This window comes from Camellia sinensis, chromosome 1 (genome assembly GCF_055761805.1).
Source record: "Camellia sinensis isolate YWXY chromosome 1, ASM5576180v1, whole genome shotgun sequence".
In the NCBI taxonomy this organism is placed as follows: Eukaryota; Viridiplantae; Streptophyta; class Magnoliopsida; order Ericales; family Theaceae; genus Camellia; species Camellia sinensis.
The window spans coordinates 140,589,699-140,611,740 of record NC_138961.1 but is presented as its reverse complement, the minus strand read 5'-3'; the positions used below and the strand labels follow the sequence as shown (position 1 = coordinate 140,611,740).

Here is a 22,042-nt window from a genome sequence, read left to right as displayed (position 1 = left end):
AACATCATCAATTATTTTCTATATCTTTTTTTGACAAAAAATAAAAGGTCCAGTAATTAGATTAACAATTATTGGAGTTGTTCTTATTTATAAGTTTGGTTTTTACTTTTTCCATGAGCATTCTTGTAGATAATTTATAATATAAAAGTTTTTTTTTCCCCTCTGTATTTGAGAATTATTTTCTATATTGAATTTTTTTTTGAAAGAATTTAATTTTTTTAGTTTGTTTATTATTTATTATTTGGGTTTACCTTAAAAATAATTTGGAAAAAATAATAGTGTAATGAGAGTAAAATAAATTTTTAAAAAATTAAACAGAGTGTACTTAGAAATTAAGGATACTTAATAATTTTTTGAGTGTGAATAGAACCCCTTTGCCGGTCCATCCTAGTTCACATCTGAGCCCCGCTGGTCCCCCAGTGTCTGTAGGGCTGAAGTTGCATCCGAGTATCCACCCTCAACAGGTCATCCATGACCAAGTATGTTTGGTAACATATTAATAGTCAAAAAGTAAAAAAAATCACCATTAAAAAGTCAACTCTTCTATTTATATTTCTGTATATTTTTTCCTAAAAAATTAAAAAGTGAACTAAGGCCACGTTTGGAAACAGGTTAATTTAGTAACTTTTTGACTATTTGACTAAAATATGAGGCTAATTTAGTAACTTTTTGACTATTTGGCTAAAATATGAGCTAAAAAAAACTAGTATGTTTGGAATGACTTTTTGACTTTTTATAAAAAGATATGCAAAAAGTAAAGAGAAAAAAGAATCTTTGACTTTTTGGTATGAGTTGTTGGCTTTTTGACTTTTTTAGTAAATTTTTGACTTTTTGACTAAATTGACATGTTGCCAAACGAGGCCTAAAACAGATAGCTCTCAAAACAACCCTTAATATCTACCCTTCAATCTTTTAAAACAAATATATAAATATACAGATGGTTTGTTTTTTCCAACTAGCAATCTGGGATTGGATGTTCTGTGTGCCTCGTCAAACTGACACCACAGAACTAACCCAACCACAGAACTAACCCCAAATTGGGGAAAAAATAAAGAAAATAAAAAATTCACAGTTGCAAAACTATGTCCCAGCGTATTACCAAATAATGTTACCTCCAGACTCGTAAATAGCAGAGTTTAGTGAGAGTATCACAGTTGATTCTGCATCTACCTAAGAACCCAAATTGTCTGCAAAAGCTATGGTTATGAACATCCCGTGGTTTTGAGCCAGTTCGCTGTAATCATTCAAAGCCAGAGAATTGAAGAACTTCCACATTATACACCTGCATTCTTTTGTTTTTCTTTTTCCTTCTTCTTGTTTTGGGTGCAGCACCTGCATATTTATATATAAGTTTCTTGCATGAACACCAGAAGAGGCCTATGAGATTGACATGTATAACAAAACATACTTTGAAGTTTCAAACAGTTCATTATATATATCAACAAAAGCTTCAATCGATTCTCTTATAAAGCCAAGTCAAGGAACAAAATTTCATTTTTTTCCATTGCTTTTCCATCGAAATGGTCGAAACATTTTTGTTTCTTAGGAAACCAAAACTAAACATCAGTGGAATGCCAAAATTCCAATGTCTCCACCGAGCTCGATGAAACATGCCGAAATAATGAGTTAATTTAACTCCTAAACATCAGTGGAATGCCAAAATTCCAATGTCTCCACCGAGCTCGATGAAACATGCCGAAATAATGAGTTAATTTAACTCCTATTAAGAATTTTTAAAACAACGCTTATTTCTATTTCCACCTTTTTTTTTCAAAAGAAAAATTTGAGAATAAAAAGAGAAATTTATTAGAAAATCTAGATATCAGGAGAGAAAGAGAGAGAGAGAGCATGATTAAGTCACTTTTTATAAAAAAATATAAAATACAATGGTAAACCTCTTCACTAACTAAACCTTTAAACTATTTGTTTAAAGATTCTTAGTTCTAATATTTTTGTTTTCTAACATTTTCAAAAGTTTTTATATTATTTCTCATTTCCCTAATGTTTTGGAAATATTTCCATTTCCAAGCTAACAAATTTTTGATCCTTGAACCAAGTATCTACACAACCTTTTGCCGATGTAGAGCTTTCTATAAACATGATCAGTTTTTGATAACGTGAAATGACATAACATCAGAAAGACAGGTGATATCTACGTATATATCACTCAGATAAAAGGGGTCAATGTATTTGTAATACTTCAATCATTGATTAGTATGTTATCAAGTTAATATACAGATTTACTAGAGTGGGAGGACGAGGAACACCGAGAGCCTCTATTATCTTGACGATGACAACTTTCGGTATCACTTCAAAAAAATAAAAATAAATAATTGGAATTATGGTCCTACTACCATGAATTCTCCTTCAATGAAATGGAATGCACGAGTGAGGTCATTGCTTACCCTCTAGAACTGGATATGCCTGGTAAAGTCCAAAGAGTCATTCTTCTATTAGTTTATGATTCTCTTTCAAGTATCTGTGTGCCTTTGTCCTGTGATTTTGATATCACGGTATGTCTCCTTACAGTATTCTAATAACAACTCTGAACGTGATCCTATCGCAAGAATATTCCTGTGCAAAGTACTGGCTCACACATGAGAGAGAGAGAGAGAGAGAGAGAGAGAGAACTTGTTAATATGGTTTAATAACATCAACTTTAATGTCTACCTAACATCTCAGTGCCAGCAAATGAATGAATGACGACTATTTTATGACAGGAGTGAGCGAAGGTACAGGGGAAGAGTTATTGGCATGTTAAAGTTGGGAATGTCCTTAAGTTCAGCTTGGTTTCAAGGTGCATATATATATATATATATATTCCCATTCAAATTACAAAAGTACATGCATTCATGATATACGACTACATAATGATAAGATCGTGAATTTAATTGGTAGAATAACAAATGTCCATAAATTGGTTATTTACCCATTTCATAACAATACATACTAATACTAAATATAACTATGAAAAACTAATTTATGCCTATAAACAGTTTGTATATGGTATTGGATGCCAAAACAGAGCAAGAACGCTCTTCATTGTGAAAACATGAATAAAGATGGGACCCTGTAGAGGATCCGGCAATCAGATATAATAGGGGCTAGTGTCCTCTAATGCATATGCATCATTGAGGACACGAATTCTTCCTTACCAGTCAAGTTGTCACATCCACCAGTTTCAACTTCAACTTCATTTTACCCGCTTGAACTATTATTTCTTCTTTGGATGGCTCCACTTTTAAGACAGTAGCTTCCTTGTTAAGGGAAGAAATGTGAACCATATCACCCACATTGGGCAGTTTAGCCTGCTTCTCTGCAACAGGAATAGGAAAAAAAGTACGGCAACTTAGCAGGAGTTCAATAACATCCCGATCAGTATGGGAACAAAATGAGGATGGCAGGATTCCATACAAAGAGTAGTGTTCATATAATTATGCTCTAAGAAGTTATCGGCCTTGTTTGGTACAACTTATGGGGCTGTTTATAGCTGCTTCTTTTTTTCTTTTGAAAATATGTACTAGCCTATTTGGTGCAACTTTTGCTTAGAGCTTATATGAGGCAGAAATAGCTTAGATAAGTTAAAAAGTAATTATTGAAAAGCACGTGAATGGGTGCTTTTAGCTTTTACATTTTGATTATCAGCTTGCAAGAAGCTGCACCAAACAGGCCCATCAACTGGGAGCAGCATGAACGACTATGGGAAATCATACAAATATTTTAAAAATAATATACCTAGTGGTGATTGCCTGGCATTATCAGAGGAATATGCAGCCTTAGTTGCTATAGAAGGTTCACTAGAATCACTATTATCTGCTGCAGCATGCTGGCTGTTAATTGTGGATTTAAGTTGGTTGTTGTTTGCTACAGTAGGCTGGAAAGGTTGAGTTGCAGATCGAATTTGTCGCACTTTCTTCTGAAGTATAGAACGTGCCATTGCTGCCATCTCAGAAATTTTTCGCATCTTCATGTATCTTTGATCAGTGCTATGATCCATGACCTTTCTTCTAGTCGTTAGTAGATTTTCATGAAGCTCTCTTGAGAGCCTGCAGAAACAAAAAAGAGCATCTTGTGAGCTTGTGGATTTATATTCACTCCTCTCAAAATATCAGTATCATAATTAACCACGATTGAGCTTATGTTAGCAAGCAAGCTATGCTTAAAAAAAATGTTTACTTATATGAAAATTTTATGGACAACTTGTGTTCATCATCAACATAATAATCATCATTCCTCATTATCATCTCATGATTTCCTTAGTTCAATGCCAGTCATATGAGTATAGATAATTGCATGGATACTTTCTAACAGGTTTTTATGCATTCACAATTAAAGATCTGGATTCTGGAAAACCACCTCTTCAATTAAGGGTGTAATTATGGCCATTGATTGTCAAAATTATACCATACATGGAACATGGTAGGGTTCAGATGGAAAGTCCTATCCTTCCACCAGTAGTGGCTTCAATAATCAAACATAGGAGGGCAAATGTCACATTGCTACTATTTGTACGTATGAACTATGAAGCCATCAGAAAATTAAACAAAAGAAATTATTTAGAAAACGCTTCACAGTAGCCTTCCAAATGTCTGCCATAAACATTGGACCATTACTACGAAACTGTTTGCCTTGTAATTAAAGCTAGTACTATAAGTAGAAGACATCATTGTCGCAAGAAGTCAGATTAGTAGAGCAAAAAATTCTCACTTGAGATAATTCTGTGCTTCAGAAACGTGATCATGTATGTTCTGCTTAAGCCTTTCCATTTCAAGTATGACCTGCATTAACCATACAATCAAAAAACTTTCATAAGTGACATTTGATAAAAGCATTGCAATGACAAGTGATAATCATTTATCCTCAAGCAGACGATGAAAGCAAGCAGCTTAAATGTCCAAACTGGTTAGGATTCTACCTTGTTTCACCTTACGCAAGTCAAACTTAACTACCTTATTTCTTTTTTTAAATACTCGAAACCTCAGCCCATAACAACAATGGTCTATCAATTAAAAAGATGACCAATTGTGAGAAATGCAAAGTAGATCAGTAGGGGGATCAACTTGGGCATGGACATTGTCTTTTCCCCATAAAAATAATCACTTTGCTTGATTTGGATTTTCTAAAAACACTTTTCAGAAAATTCTACTTTCTTGTTTTCTGTATTTTTTTGTTTTTACTAAATTTTTTAAATATTTTAAATAATTTTTTTAATTTTTAGACACACCTAACATAAATACGCTTAAAAAAGTATAATTTTCGTGAAAAAAAATCTTTAAAAAATTCACTAAATACCAAAAATACAACCAAAAAAAAATAAAAATGAAAATTCAGTATATTTTTTGTATTTTTGTGTATTCATTAATTTTTTGAAATATTTTTTCACAAATATTTTACTTTTTAGATATATCTAAGTAAGGTGCATCTAAAAAAGTAAAAAAAATGCTTAAAATTTTAAATCTATTTACTAAAAACAAAAAAACACAAAAAACAAAAATACTCAATTTTCAGAAAGCTGAATTCAGAAAACTGAAACCAAACACATTGAATGCTTCTGTCAAATTTATTCCTGAGTATTCCATGTTCTAGTCTTTAACTAATGCTTAAATTCTCTATAGCAGGGTTAGAAGTCATATATAAATCCAGTTTCGATGCCTGTAGTAGGTTTTAAACCTTGAAATATAGTATCTTGCAAATAACATCTTATTCTTACCTCATTAATCTCTGCACTAGCCGCACCATATAGTTTACGAGCAATATCCAAAATTACGTTGGGTAGTCCCAGCCTTTCAGCTATATTAATTGCATTTGAACGTCCTGCAGCAAAAACAATCAATCACTTTTGTCATTCATTTGCACTGATTCTACAACAATAAGATACCCAAAGAATGAGAAAAAACATGAACATGCGCTAGACAAACCAATAATTACTTGGAGAGTAAAAACAATGCTTAAATACTCCTAAGCATAACAACCAACCACTGGAACACAAGTAGAGAGGATAAACAGTTTTTGTCGGGGGTAAAAAGTGCACTTTTAAAACAGCAAGCGTTATTTTTTTGGAGCTTTATGAAGGCATGCTTCAAAACCATGCCAACCATGCCATTGATTTCGGTCACACACACACATGCGCTCCCCCTTTTCTTTTCTTTTCTTTTTTTTCTTCTTATTTTCTAGTTACTCGGGTGGAGGCGGGGACAAAAAAAAAAAAAAGAACAATATAATGATGACAAAGGATGAGGCATCCAAATCTTTGGGCTACATAAAACCCAAATTGTAGAATTAGAAGGTTTACACATGTAATCAATTGCAGCAGAAAAATGAAAACATTGGATGTTTACAAAGATCATTCCAACCATCTAGTAGTACAACACCAAAAATTTACTTGTGAGTCCAAGAGTACAGCACAAACCTGGTACCCCCCAGAGAATCCTATAAGTTGGCTTTAATTTCACTTCGTCAAACTCCATACAAGCATTCTCAAACGCGTCATTACTGTCAATTCATATTTTCAGAAACATGAAACTGAGGTTTCAAAGTAAGCAGCATTTAGCTCTGAAGTTCATATAATTGTCTCATCTTCAATTCAATTATTAACTACCTGTATTTGAGGGTTTTGAGTTCGCCATGATGTGTTGTGGCTATGGTCAATAAAGGACCAGATTCAGCAAAAGATTCCAGTAGTGACATCCCCAGTGCAGCTCCTTCAAGGGGATTTGTCCCAGCACCTACCTAACTAGTACAGACAGATGACATGCATTATCTATTCATCCGAGCATACTATAAATTTTTTACCACAATTTTTTTTTTCATTTTTCCAGTAAGGAGGTAGTAAACATGTAATCAAATAATTACGTTGCTCTAAGTCAATTGTTACTCAAGCACATCAAAAGACAGTACTTGTAGCACTTCACCAAACACCATAAAATAATCAGAAAAGACTTTTTGATACATACTTCGTCTAATAGCACTAACGATCGACTTGTTGAGTGCTTCAGAATTTCCTGCGAAGCATTATACGTGAAACTGCTCAAAAACGATTAAAAAAAAAAAAAAAAAAATTTTGTGTTGCGAAGTGTTATATGGAAACTATAGTAATAAACTAAAAATTTACCAGATAAATTGTTAAAATCCACCTACTCTCCACCTACTTCACCCACTTAAACCTACTCCACTAAACCTAACCCACTACACTACTACCACCTCACCTACTCCACTAAACCTAACCCACTACACCACTACCACCTCACCTACTCCACTAAACCTAACCCACTACACCACTACCACCTTCACTTCACCTACTCCTTACCTACTACACACTCACCCTCTTCTATATATAGGAATCATGAATCATTGTAATACAATATAACAATTACAAACATCAATCAATAATACAATCATTTCTCTTTATACATTAAATTTCTACATGGTATCAGAGCAAGGTTAAGCTCTTGGTGCTCTTCGCCTTCTGGCGGGCGGCAACTTTGCCTTAACCGCCCGCCAGACCTCAACCAATTAAAACCTACCAAAACCTCCAACCACTGCAGCAACTCAAACCACTGCTAGCTCGAATTGACGCCAACTCTTCTCGCCAAGATGAAGCTTACTGTAAAGACTCTCAAAGGCAGCCACTTCGAAATTAGGGTTCAACCCACTGACACCATCATGGCGGTTAAGAAAAATATTGAAGATGTGCAAGGAAAAGACAATTATCCATGTGGACAGCAATTATTGATTCACAATGGAAAGGTTTTGAAAGATGAAAGTACTCTGGCAGAGAACAAGGTCTCTGAAGATGGTTTTCTTGTTGTCATGCTTAGCAAGAGTAAAACTTTGGGCTCAAGTGGGACCTCATCCACCCAGCCTGGATCTACAACTCAACCAATTTCTAATCCTACTTCTGCACCTGAAGCTCCTGTACAAGCACCGGCCCCAGAAATCACCTCGTCTGGTTCCAATGTGGCAACAGCTAATGCTCCTTCTGATACGTATGGTCAGGCTGCTTCCATTTTGGTTGCTGGTTCTAACCTTGAGCAGACCATTCAACAAATAATGGATATAGGTGGTGGCAACTGGGACAAAGAAATAGTTACCCGTGCACTTCGAGCTGCTTACAACAATCCAGAGCGAGCTGTGGATTACTTGTATTCAGGTATTCCAGAAGCAGCGGAAGTTGCAGTGCCAGTGGCTCATTTGCCTGTGAATCAGGCAACTTCTGAGGGGGCTGAAACACGTGCAGCAGCAGCTGCACCCATCTCTGGAGCACCTAATTCATCTCCTTTTGATTCTCTCTCTCTGCTCTCTTCGATCCCTGAAAGTGTCAATTTGGGTTTTCATTCACATTCTCTCTCTCTCATCTTTCCACTTTCAAACCCACAATCCTTTTTTTTAATCAACCCACTACCTCACTTTCTTTAAACCCCACTTTCACTCACACTCACATGGGCTTGTCCCATTCTCCTCTCATCTTTTCAACTTTTCTTTCAACTTTTTTTCCAAAGTATTTGATCTGCCCAAGACGTGGCACAACACTTTATTTTATATATTATTATTATTCTTATTATTTCAACCAAAAAAAAAAAAACAAAAAAACAAAAAAAAAGGCAGAATTGCACACCAAACCTTCCCTTATTTTATTCATGTCGGGCCTCACCCCGATCACCATTTTACATAAAAAAAAAAAAAAAAAAAAAAACCCAAACACCCACACACACAGGCGGGATTTTTCTTCTCTACGCTGCCGCCTGTCTTTTCTTCTTGCCTCCGTCCTGGACGGCCCTTGACGGTGTTGCCTCCGTGCTTCCTAGACCACCAAGCAAGTTTCCTCCTCCCTGCTCCTCCACTGCAGCATATGGTGGACCTCCAAATCGGAACATCACGGTGGCCTTCCGCTTCAGCTCCTTGTTTTCTGCCTTTAGCACACTTATCTCTGCTCGCGCATCCTTATACATGCGTTGGAGCAGAGCCAGCTGGGAGTTTAACTGTTGCACCTCATTTGTCCTGCTCTGCAGCCGGTGCGACAAGTTTGTGACCGCAGTCATGCTTTCCACACATGACTTCAGAGTATACTGATTGGCCTCAATATCAGTTTGCACCGCCATTTTTTGCTCCACCGACCGCATCGGAAAGTTCAACGGAGCAAAACCAGAGGTGTTTGGTTGAGGTTCACTGGCCACCGCACCAGTTATTTCTCTTGTGGGCTCGTTCAGTTCTGGAAAGAGCGTGAGCAGACCACGGGAAGAGGAGGCCATGTTTTGGGTAGCTGGACGGGAAGAAGAGGCCATGTTGCTGAGTGTTTCAGAGACGGGTTGGTTACAGAGTATTACAGAGTTTCTCTCTCAGGCAAGGAAGAGTTTTTCAGAAGTTTTTAGCAGGTTTTCTGCCTCAGCCTCCGCATTGATTTATATAGCACATGACGAAGAGGCCGACACGCGCACTGTCGCTCACGTGCCTCGCCGCGTCTCCGGCTCACCTTTTGATGGCTCGACGCTTTCTGTCGGGCACGACTTTTGATGAAGTGGGCGCGCCTTTTGAGGGCGCAACTTTTGATGGCACGCCTTTTTATGGATTGGACACGCCTTTTGATGGCACGCCTTTTGACAGATTGGGCACGCCTTTTGAGGGTGCGACTTTTTAAGGGTCCGACAAGACTCTGTAAACTGTCCCGACATTGATTCCGGTTAGCTTCTTCAAGGGTCCGACAAGACTCTGTAAACTGTCCCGACATTGATTCCGGTTAGTTTCTACAAGGGTCCAGCAAGACTCCGTAAACTGTCACAACAACTATCACAACAGTGTCTGTTACAACGGTCCGACATGACTCCGTAAACTGTCTTCTACATCGGTCCGACATGACCCCATAAACTGTCTTCTACATCGGTCTGACACGACCACACAGTGTCTGCTACAACGGTCCGACATAACCACATAAACTGTCTTCTACATCGGTCTGACACCGCCATCCAGTGTCCTCTACACCGTTATGACACCACCATACAGTGTCCTCTACATGGTTATGACACCCCCATACAGTGTCCTCTACAACGTTATGACACCACCATCCAGTGTCTTCACCAATGGTCTGACACGACCATACAGTGTCTCTTATCCTGTTTTATTTTTATGTATTTTCTTGTTTTGTTACTCTCTCCAAACTCAAGTTGGTTAGTTCCTATCCCCCTTGAGTTTGCGGGGGGCTGTTAAAATCCACCTACTCTCCACCTACTTCACCCACTTAAACCTACTCCACTAAACCTAACCCACTACACTACTACCACCTCACCTACTCCACTAAACCTAACCCACTACACCACTACCACCTCACCTACTCCACTAAACCTAACCCACTACACCACTACCACCTCCACTTCACCTACTCCTTACCTACTACACACTCACCCTCTTCTATATATAGGAATCATGAATCATTGTAATACAATATAACAATTACAAACATCAATCAATAATACAATCATTTCTCTTTATACATTAAATTTCTACATAAATTTTAAGAAAATAAAGACTATTTTATTCCAAGTGCTGGGCACACAATTGCTACGCTGACTCCAGAAAATCAAGGTAATGTTGATTCTACCATGTCTGTGTTTTACCTTTTTAGGATCTGCCATATCACCATGTCTATGTCATCTTATGTTTGTGTTGCATGTCTGTGTCTATGCTATGTTAATGGTGAAAAGCCAATATTTATTATTTGATAGAAATGGTGCACATTTTAAAGGCCAATTTTGCAGCAAGTGGGCTATTCTACTAAGAACAATATTCTCAAAACGACTGGCCTTGCAATGCTTATCCTTTGGGATCATGAAATATTTTCATTCAGGCGAAAGAAAATAATAAGATTACAATAGCTGTACTATGCTGTGCAAATCAGTTTTAAGATTTTAGATTACACTCCAACTTACGCTAATTTGTTTCAAATGGCCGGAGAAGGTAGACAAAGATTGTGACAAGGACTGTTCATCACCAATATCAGCAAATACAGAATCAAACCAAGGGATCTTCACAGGTTCAGAAGCTAATACATGAAGACCTGCGATAGAAAATAATTTACTGAGGTTGTGTGGTAGAATAAAAGAACTTCAATCAGAAAGAAATTATAGTCATAAAAGGAATAATAAATCATCATCTGATATGAACAGTTTAGGTGACTACTCATCCCCTCTTTACTGACTAGGTTCATTTATGTTGTTTGTGAGCTACTGAGTGGATGTAAAAGTGGAAGGTTAGTGAGGAGGATTGAGAAAGTATCAAGAAAGTCAAGTAAAACTTTGCATGTTTGTATAATTGGGCATCTTTTTGTTCTAAAGTTTATTCCTGAAAGGTCCTACTGTTACCTAGCTTACATTTGTAGAAACAAAGCACAATTTATTTTATACATGTCATTCTTTGAGAATGAAATAATAATAAAACCAAATTAAAAAAAAAAAAATTACTAGAGACAAAAACTGTATCTAAATGTGATGTCTACTAATAAAATAAAGCAGGCATACAGCTACAAGAGAAAGTGGATTGAATGAAATGTCAAAGTGAACCTGATTTGGCCATCACAGCAGCCAACCCAACTGTCTTTAGATAAATGGTTTTCCCTCCGGTATTGGGACCGGTTATAACTAGAACTTTAGTTTTCTGAGCAACAAAAATATCAACGGGAATAGGATGAGCTTGTTTCAATTTAGTAACCTGAAATCCAGAAGGAAATTTATTGAATGAGGTATTTTATATTATTAGATGCATAACAACAAACGATGAAAGACATACAGTTAATCCATCAAAAACAGTTACCTGCATTTCCAAGGCTGACAGATTTATGTCTGTTTCTTCTCTCTGGGTCATATTTTCCCCTTGCAGCTTTCTCCTTCTAATTTCCTGCGGGCAGTGGACGCTGAGTGATACAAAACGCTCATGATTTGTAAGTAATTAGCAAATCTACAACTTAGAACCCAAAATATTACTCAATGGAGGAATTGTAATCCCAGATATTAACCAAAAATCCAATCTCTGACAACAGGTAATAGATTCCCACACTTGTGCACAGGTAAACAATAAAATAAACCCCCAAAAAAAAATAAGAACACCACAAATGCCATATTTTTTAGTTCAGTTCCCTGTTAAATTATACAAACTTGTGGATATCATAGATAAAAGTGGAAAGAACTCAAAACAAGCTTATCGCCCAATCACCATGCATGACTTACAGCGGTAGCATTACTGACATCTTTCATGGCCTTTCGCAGATTTTGTCGATGCTGTTGAAGTAATAAAGGATGATAAGCTCTCGGAAGATACAATGTCCATTTCCTCTCAGTCAGGTATGATGGCGTTAAATTTGTATTCCCTAGTAAGGCATCAAGGGCAAGACCTCCATCTTTGGCCTCTGGTAAAAATAGATCAGGACATGTGCCTCCAAATGAAAGACTGTAGGTTGCTCTTGCATTAATCTACAAAGATTCATGAACTAAAACACAATCACAAACTAGAACTATCAGATAATACAGCATCTACAAAATACATTGAATATAATCAAAAGATGAACCGAATTGGCCCAAGAAAAAAACTTCAACGGGTCAGGACCATAGTTGTCAAATTGAGATTCAAATCGTGAATCAAAATAGCCATGTACCAAATCACAAATCGAATTGTGAATCATAAAGATTCAATCACTTTTTCTAGTTGCTTAGAAAAATATATCTACACCTATGAAGCATGGGTACTCCAAAAATGGTGCCGTACGAGTATTGGGTACTTACCGGGTGCGGGTACCGGTACTGGTACGGCGGTACGCGTACCGGGTACGCTGAATACATGCCGGGTACGGCAAATACATTTGGATACATCGTGGGTAAGTCATGGGTATGGCACAAGTACGGCGAGGTGATTATTTATTTATTTATTTATTTTTTGCAGCTGCTAGAATTTATTATAGCCTTTATTATTCTTCTTTCAATTTTGAAAATATCAAGTAATTTATTTCCAACACCCTTTACTCATGAGTCATGGTTTTGCTCTTTTTTGCATCATGTTTTAACTTTTTAGACAAGTTGTATTCTTTTTAGTTTTGATATTGAAACTTTGATTTGTATGTTGGATGTTTAGGTATAAATTTAAAAAAAATAAAAAATAAAAAATAAAAAAAATTGACGTACCTCAGCCATACCCATACCCTACTTTTTAAAGAATTTTCCGTATCGGCATACTCGTATTGTACCCGCATCCGTATCCGTACCTGCACCCGTACTTCATAGATCTATACACTTAAATGTTAAATATATCTTATAAATATGAAACACTTGGACATAAATAAATGAAAATGTTGTTTTAAGTGATGATCACGTGGTCTAATAGGTAAGAAGTTAACACAGTCCACGGATTCCCATGTAAGATCACTATCTTACTTTTTTCCCTTTCTAGATATTTCTTATCAACCATTTTTAACAAAGTAAGTAAACAAAAACAAATTCTCAATTTTCACGTAACAATAACTTAACAATGATGTTGATATTTGGACAATAAGCATACATACCTCTCCAAGTAACAATGACTCAATAAAAATGAATTAATCAGTATCTTTTATTTTAAAATTTAAAACACTTTAAAAGGTATTTATGCTTATTGTTCAAAACGTTTATTTTTTATTTTTTATTTTTTTATTTTTTAAAATAAACTTGTGAAACCATTAGGTTTAACCAACCTCAACCATGTAAAATTAAATTATATTTACTTAATAAAATACTAATAGATAATTCATGATGCAAATTACTTTAACCTTAAACATTTTAAAAGATATATTATCATTTTTTTTTAAATATGAAGAAAATATTAAAAACATATTGGGTATAACTAAATCTGATTGGATCCTGTTAAAAACTCTTTGATCACCAAAATAACAACAAATCATATATATATATATTGGTTATTTTCATACTAAATACTATTAAAAGTTGTATTATATCATTTTCACTAAAGGGGAAGAAAAAAAAAATCGAAATATAGATTGATTGCGAATCGTGCGATTCATCATAGATTCACTTCCAAAATAGAGTCCCCATAGATTCATATCGATTTTGCACAAATTGCAAATTGAATTGTGAACTGAATCGCGAATCATAAGATTTTGATAATAGAGGTCAGCACTGAAGGCCTCACTACGCACAATTGTTTGGGAATCTTTCTCAAAGTAGCAGTAGAGATGGTAAACTATTTACATTTACATTTACAATGGTAAAATATTTTCAGTAGAATATGTTTATACATTTACATCATTGCTCAAGTCAAAAGATAAAATGCATGTATTTTATCCTATGCCGTTTGACAAGTAGAATTAATTTGACTACAATGAAATAATTCTGAACTGAATTGCTTGCTTATTTACAATATAAATTCTTTTGGAAATCCATAAAAGAAGAAATTTGTCTTCAATCAGTACGGAAACCTACAAAAATGTAAGCTTGGTGACAGACACCTACCACATCCAGTTGAATCATGCTGTTGAATAAATTTTCGATGTCACCAAGATCACCTTGCATCTGTACAGAGAAAAACAAATATATATATATATATATATATATGAAACACGGATGGTAAACTATTTTAAAGTCATAAAAGCACTTGGATAAATCCAGCATAACCTTCTCTGTTATCTTTAACAGCACATCTGCCTCTGCCTTTGCTACTGATGCCTTTGCTTGCTGCAATTCATCATTTAGTGGAACAGCAGAGAGTGGCTCTACAATGCTTCCACCACCTGAACCACTACAACAGAGTATTACCTTTCAGGAATCATGTTTGAAAAATGACTTTGGAAAAGAAAGTTGACTGCAGCTGTCCTTTGATTGTCCTGTCCTCTATGTTAATCAAAGCAATTCAAATGAACACATATTTCTTGTCCATAGGTAAAAAGTCAACAAATTGAAGCAAAGATTATTAATTCTATGTGATTATCTCATCAGTGAAGTAACTGATATTTCTTAAGGTTGCAGTTTCTTATAACTGAAACGAAAAGAAATAGTATATATATATGATCAAGCATTTCTAGCACTGTTAAACATCGACCAATGAGTACTTGAGCGGTCAATGACAATGAAGAGTTGTTCTATAATGCACCTGGACAACAATAAGCCCTCAAAACTTGTAGGTGAATCAGCTCCCAATCTTAAGCACATTCTTCCATCAACATTACTCACTTCCTGAACAAATAAATTCCAAGCCAAACTCAGCCTTGTGTCCCACTCGAGTGGGGTCGGCTAACTAAAAGAGTAATACTAATAATTAAGGAAAAAAAAACATTGGGGGAATGAAATACACCCAAAATAAAGCACATCTTACTACAGTGGATGTCTCTTTCATCTTGTTCCTGATTAGGCTGTCCATCAACTGGTATAACTGAATCAAGATGCCAACAGAAAAATAGAAGCCAATAAGTAATATATATTGCCAAGCTAAAAACAAAGCTTTATGCTTGTACCCTAAGAAGCACGAACACTTCTAAGAAGGTGGTGAATCCATGTCGGACAGCGACACTCATTGAACACTTTCCGACATGCGTCTAACGCTCGTCAAAACGTATCCTATTTTTTTAAAAAAATTTTAAAACGCGTGTCCATTAATTAGACACGCATGAAACTAATTATAAGTTTGAACTAAATAACTTAGAATACAATAATAAAACAAAAACAATGTAAATTTATAAAACTTATATTGAATTTTTTTATTATCTTTGAATGATATATTCTTATATACGGCATAATAAATATATAAAATTATATATTTCATGCGTGTCTCCCCATTTGTTGTGTCCTGCATTTTTTTTGCAAAACTCCTTAGCCTTTACCTAAACTTGAGATTTCATTCAATCCTTTGCTATGTTTTCTCGTTTTGTCAGTTACGATCTCTGTTACATGGATACTTGCTAAAAGTAATGTTTTTGAGACAATGACTAGTGTCTGAATTTGTCAAAATGCCTTTCTTTGGACTTATGCCCAACAGCCATGTTTGACAGAGTAAGAAAATAAAACATATCTACTTTGCCAACTTTCCTTCAGTACTTCTTTTTATCTATTCCTGACTTCTTATATTATGCATATATTGCAGAACCATTGCAGACTGATGTTAGAAACAGTACATACATATAAGTTTTTGAGGATTCATATCCATTTCCTGAAAACAGAATGCATATCCCTAACATTTCCATGATGTCTTCATGTGTTCTAACTCTAATATTTCACAGTTGAACAATAACTTACTGTTCTCAGCTATCAAATAAATAAAGGCCGACATGATTGAAGTTTAAATTACTTGTAAGACAGCAACAACATAAAAGGAATGAAAGCATAGATCAAATGATTAATGCAATGGATAACAATCTATGAGGTCACCCTTGGCACATGATCTCGGTAAGAGAGAATAATCCAGAGAATAATCCCTAAACCCTAAACTCATTCTTTCAGCGTTTAATGTGGAAGATGGTAATTTAGATTTCTTGGTTGATGGAATTACACACAACCTTTAATTATTCAAATCTTGGGTAAAACTCTCAACAAAGGAATTGGTACGAAAGACCTGATGAATTGCATAAGACCAAGTAACTCTCCAAACAATAACATTAATTAGGAGGCGGGGAGGAAGTACCTTGTTTTCAAGCATTCTCACTTGATCACGCAATCGTTTCAAGGCAGAACTCTGAAAAGAATCAGAAAAAAACTAAATAAACAACATGAAATACGAATCAAGGTCAAATAAAACCGCATTCTATGAGTAAACAATTTCCCTCCTTTACAGAACGATAAACAGGTGTAATTTAAGAAGCACAGACACTTCTAAGAAGGTAGCATATCCTTGTCGTGTCCGTCAGACACAGATTTGGACACTTCCACGATACGTGTCCGACACTTTTCAAAATGTGTCCTATTTTTTTAATTTTTTTTTAGAGACTCAAACACTCTTTGGACACTTAGAGAACACATGTGTCTATCACTTAAACACACGTGTTTATCGATTAGACACAAGTGAAACTAATTATAAGTTCGAACAAAATAACTTAAGATACAATAATAAAACAAAAACCATATAAATTTATAAGAATTAGTGTCATATTGCATTTTTTATTATCTTTGAATGATATATATTTATATATATAATATATAATAAATATATAAAATTATATATTTCATGTGTGTCCCCACGTGTCGTGTCCTGTATTTTAAAATTGGCATGTTGGCGTGTCCGTGTTGTGTTGCTTATCCGTGTCCATGCTTCTTAGGGTGTAATAAAACAAGCATTGATAAACCTTTATTTGACATCACAAAAGATGAGATCCATGCATAGGGAAAAAAAAGGGGCAGGGGGTGGGGGGAAAGGAGAAATTCCCTGGTAAACGGAGAAAATGTGACACTTCGTAAGATTCAGTTTATTCTAAATAACTAGATGCATCAATATGTACAGAGCCACAAAATAGACTGTCAACATGAGGAAATGAAGAACAAACTGCAGAGTCTTTAACAGAGCCATCTTCATCTATAAGTTGCTGTACGAACTTTACTAATGATCGACTTACAACCAATTCCATGATCTGCCAATAAAGTTACAAAAAGCAAGCTATCAAACCATACAAACATACAGGAACATAGATATTCTGAAAAATGTTGATGAAATATGTACCATTTCAGCAAGGGGCATGAAGCGCTGATACCACTCCGTGTCTTCTTTGATTGCAGCTTTTAGATTTAACTGCAAATTTTCAGCAAACTGTAGCAAAGCTACAATAGCCATTGCTTCACTTCCATTGACTGGCAAACCCCTTTGAGCATGTTGGATAGCAGATTTCACCTTCAAAGATGATAAGCCAGATGCTTATCTAGCATTCATAATGTGTATAGGGAGATATCAACATTATGTCCATGATAGAGAAAACAGGAGTGAAATATCAGAGGTGTCAGCCTAATCAATTTTGAATGAGTGAGAGTGTGAATAATCCATCCATAATCACAATGCTCTTGGCATAAAAGTATGAATAATCATTGTATGAGATGAAAAGCAAGTACTTCATGGTACCTTTCACAAGTATCCAAGTTGTACAACATAGAAAAGGCATTTGATTTGTTACTATGTAACAAAGCCTTTTGTCCTATAGGATCAACTACTAACCTTTCTCACAACTATTGGATCATGTTTTTATAAGGACTAACCTTTTTCCTAGGTATACACGTTGCTTAGATCATGAGCCAGTGCCAGTATGTCTTTTCTTCCTACCTCAACTGATTCCCTCATAGTCTTCTCTTCTTAGCAAAACCTTCAACTTAACCTAGTGTTAGTCCCTAATAATGGAGGGTGCTGGTAGGGGTAAGACTAGAGACAGACCTAATCTAAAACATCAATTTCATCACTAGAATAGGTGTATATGACTAATGTATCACACCTAATTTCTCTCATTTACTAGCACTACTAATTCTCACAAACATAATCACACTTTCCTCCTATTTGTCTAGTCATGTCAATTGTCTCTGCCAGCATCACTGTCTCCAAATGCATCCAACATCATACACCTTGTTCTGTTTTGTCCACAATACTATTAAAGTAACCAAAACCAAAAGGTCTGAAACCAATATTGTAGCAACATTATCTCTTGACTCTAGTGTTGTAGCTCAATGTCTTGAATGTGTTTGCATTAATCACCTATATGTTTTCATAATATACAAGTAACAATCTCATCCCTTTTTCTTCTAACAACTATAACTTCATTCCATAATTTGTAATACACCATTATGCTAATCCAATTATTACATTTTCCCACTCCGGCATAATAAGACTATTTCAAAATTTCAATCTCCTATGTTATCTCCTAGCTACTCAATTTCTTACAAACAACTTACAACTTATTCCTTTCCAGTTGTTGCCTCCACCAATTCCATTCTTAATTATGAAGATGTTTTTGTATTCAAGTTCCTGGATGAACTTCTTTAACCTCAATATAAGGAAAGTGACAGAACTTAATTTTCACTGCATATGGGTGGCAGGAGTCATTATTTTCAAATAATGCCTTACTGACACTTGTTCAGTTTTCATAGCAAATGGATGATTCTTATGTGAAACCTCCTAGCATCTCATCAAGAATTTAATGGATCAAAGTTCATCAACATCATATTAAATGTTTTGCCTCTCAACTGCCAAACAAATCCTACTTGCCTTTTATGGGCTTCAAACTGGCTATGTGAAAAAATATGGCACCGAAGAACATGGATGAAGTTATTATGATCTCTATAATGCAGAACGTATTATACAAACAATTGTCTCAATCATACATACAAGGAAATGATAACATAGTGTATACTGTATGCAGCAAGTGACACTCATTTGTTTAGGCACATTCTCATGCATGTACTACTATATACTAGAAACATATTTCAACGAAAACTCTAGATCTTCTCGCACATAGGGAAAAAAACTCACGAAGAAAGTTACATTCTACAAATCTAGGAATTCCTGTATGAGAGTCTGAAGGTCTTATGCTTGAACACTAATTTTCTTTCTCTTAAATGAATTTTTATAGTATTTCATGAACAATATGTAACAAATTTGCTATTACATTAGTCTATTTACTAAGTATTCACAAACAAATTACAAATTTACTACTATGACTCATTATATAACAAATTTGCTGTTATTTTAAAATTATTGTTAGTTATTTTTTACTCTTAATTGTGATTTAAATTATAAGGTCCTGTGTATGCACAGGATACTACTAGTTAATATGTACGCAAAAGTCTGGATAATTATTAACCCATTACATCAAAAAATCTGGATATGAAGGTAGAGGTAAGGGCAGGAGTCTTTAGGGACCTTCAAATCACCACAAGCAAAACCAAGTAAATCTAAGTGTTACTTATCCAAGGTTTGGTTTTAGAAGTAAGCTGAAACGCTAGTTTTTCCCCCTTTACACTACTTACTAGTAAATAAATTCACTCACCAAGACAACATCAATGCCATTGAAGTCCATGACGCAACCACCATGCTTGTGCATTTCAACAGCCGCATTGGTCTCGCCTAAGAGTCTCATACTCTGTTCGTAGGTCTGATTCAAATACCATAGTTGTGCCTGAAAACATCCCCAACCTATGAAGCATAAACACAGATACAAGACACAGATACGGTACGACCAAATATTAAAAAAAATAAAATAAAATAAGATACAGGTACAACTAGGGCACATTAGCAATTTTATTTTATTTTAAAAATTTTTAATAGTGAGTTACTCACAAGTTCAAGAATGTTGAGGTAGTACTATAAATTTCTAATACAAAATTCTTATATTTAGAAATTAAGTTATAATTTAAGCAAATAACTAATGTACTTTCTAAATTTACAATGTCTTGAAAATATTTCATTTCAATATCAAGTCTAATATGTATATATTACAATAACAGAACAATCCACAACTTCTCACAGTGCTTTTCCCTTACGCACAAGTGTTCAAATGCAAAAATGTTGTATGCAAGTTTAATTTCTTGTTTAATTATTGATAGATGATTTTATACTCTTTCCCATCAGGGTAAATTACCAATAAATCCTAATAGTTAGACTTAATTTTCATAAAATCCTATTAAAAATAAGTCCTAGTAAAATCATTGCTAAAAATAATTTTTTGTAGCGATTTTTGCATATCGTTAAAAATTAACAATTAGTGACTTTTTTTTTTGTCACATTTTTTATAATTTGTCGCTAAAACTTACCGTTAGTGACGTTTTTCTATGACTAATTTTTCAAACTGCCACTGAAAGTTGAAAATTACTAACCTTTCTAAGCTAAAACTTATAATTAATGATAATTGTCACTGAAAATTAACAATCAGTGACGTTTTTTTAATAGTATTTTATGAAAAATAATAGTCCACCTATAAGCCTCCTAATCCTTACTTTCTATGAAGGTATTGTAAGAAATTAGGTATTATTTGAACTCAATATGTTTTCCCTATCAAACAATTAAGCAAATTATTAAAAAAATATTACTATTGTATTTACCCTTGCAATTATAGTATAATACTATGCAAGAAATGCTACAATTCGAATTTCATAAAGTTTCCAATATATTAACTTTGAAGTAGAAGTTTCCGAAATGGATATGACATGCTTCATAGTTCCGAAACATAATGAAGCAATTAAAGAGAGAATTGACAATCAAATCACATACATGCGTTGATATAAACAGAGGGAGAGGGAGAGGGAGAGGGAGAGGGAGAGACCTTAGTGGCTTGTTTGCCGAAGGAAGTGGAGGCGAAGGAAGAGACGGAGTCGCAGAGCTTGTCCCATTCGAGGAGCCTGAGACTGTTGTCGAGAACAACTGATGATGTATCGGCGTCTTGTTTCGGAAACAAGGGCAAGGGGGGTTTGTTGAGGAAAGCTCGACTCTTGAAACGACCCAACCTACTACTCCTTCTACAACCAGTATTGGTGATTGTAGAAATGGAGCTGATGGAGGAGATGTAATAATTGTTTCCAAACACAACAGAATTAATCATTATATATTTATTTATGTTCCTCCCTTCAACAAACTGGTATGAACAAGCATGAACAGCCAGGTTTGGCGATTTGTAGCAGAGGCAGAGAGACAGAGAGACCAAGGGGCCTATCCTCTCCGCTATCAACAGTGGCTATAATAGTAGTACCGCTTTTGTTTTACCAAAATAAAAAATTAATCCAAATCTAAAAAAAAATAAATAAATAGGTTAAAATCGGTTTCCCAAAATCAATTTTTGGACATGGTGCACAAAAATTAATTTTTGAGGGATATTTATATGTAAGTCTTAATAAATGAATTTATTATCTAATATAGAAAAAATTTGTTATAAAAAAGTCACTAATTGTAAGTTTTAGCGACAATTTATAAAAAGCATGACAAAAAAAAGTCGGTAATTGTCAATTTTTAGTGACGTATGTAAAAAATTATCAAAAAAAAATTATTTTTAACAATAATTTTACCAACATTTATTTTTAATAGGACTTGATGATCATTAAGTCTAAGTATTAGGATCTATTGA

The 22,042-nt window shown here is 34.9% G+C and overlaps 1 protein-coding gene and 1 pseudogene across 29 annotated transcripts; one reads left to right on the top strand and one right to left on the bottom strand.

Annotated features, from left to right (window-relative positions):
* Positions 1-874: 874 nt before the first annotated feature.
* LOC114313858 (DNA mismatch repair protein MutS, type 2) lies at positions 875-21,726 on the bottom strand. 28 transcript variants are annotated; one of them, XR_014339176.1, is made up of 22 exons: positions 21,248-21,685; positions 19,976-20,104; positions 17,671-17,838; positions 17,498-17,581; positions 16,642-16,692; positions 15,340-15,396; positions 15,118-15,200; positions 14,643-14,766; positions 14,481-14,540; positions 12,213-12,455; positions 11,800-11,883; positions 11,550-11,697; positions 10,920-11,047; positions 6,954-7,001; positions 6,599-6,729; positions 6,410-6,492; positions 5,711-5,814; positions 4,708-4,778; positions 3,736-4,046; positions 3,156-3,316; positions 2,406-2,586; positions 875-1,332 (listed from the first exon to the last, which is right to left on the bottom strand). XR_014339176.1 is itself a non-coding variant. In XM_082885424.1 (21 exons), the coding sequence occupies exons 1-20, from the start codon at positions 21,521-21,523 to the stop codon at positions 3,159-3,161; spliced, it is 2,541 nt and encodes an 846-aa protein (XP_082741550.1). In that variant the 5' UTR covers positions 21,524-21,685; the 3' UTR covers positions 875-1,332; positions 3,156-3,158. The 28 variants fall into 28 exon arrangements, 4 of the variants coding, with proteins under 4 accessions (XP_082741550.1, XP_082741555.1, XP_082741532.1 ...); XR_014339177.1 differs by having other exon boundaries at positions 2,406-2,574; XR_014339181.1 differs by having other exon boundaries at positions 11,550-11,643.
* On the top strand, positions 7,168-9,735 carry LOC145798005 (ubiquitin receptor RAD23b pseudogene; annotated as a pseudogene). Its single transcript, XR_014339194.1, has one exon. The product of XR_014339194.1 is annotated as a ubiquitin receptor RAD23b pseudogene (transcript).
* Positions 21,727-22,042: the final 316 nt, after the last annotated feature.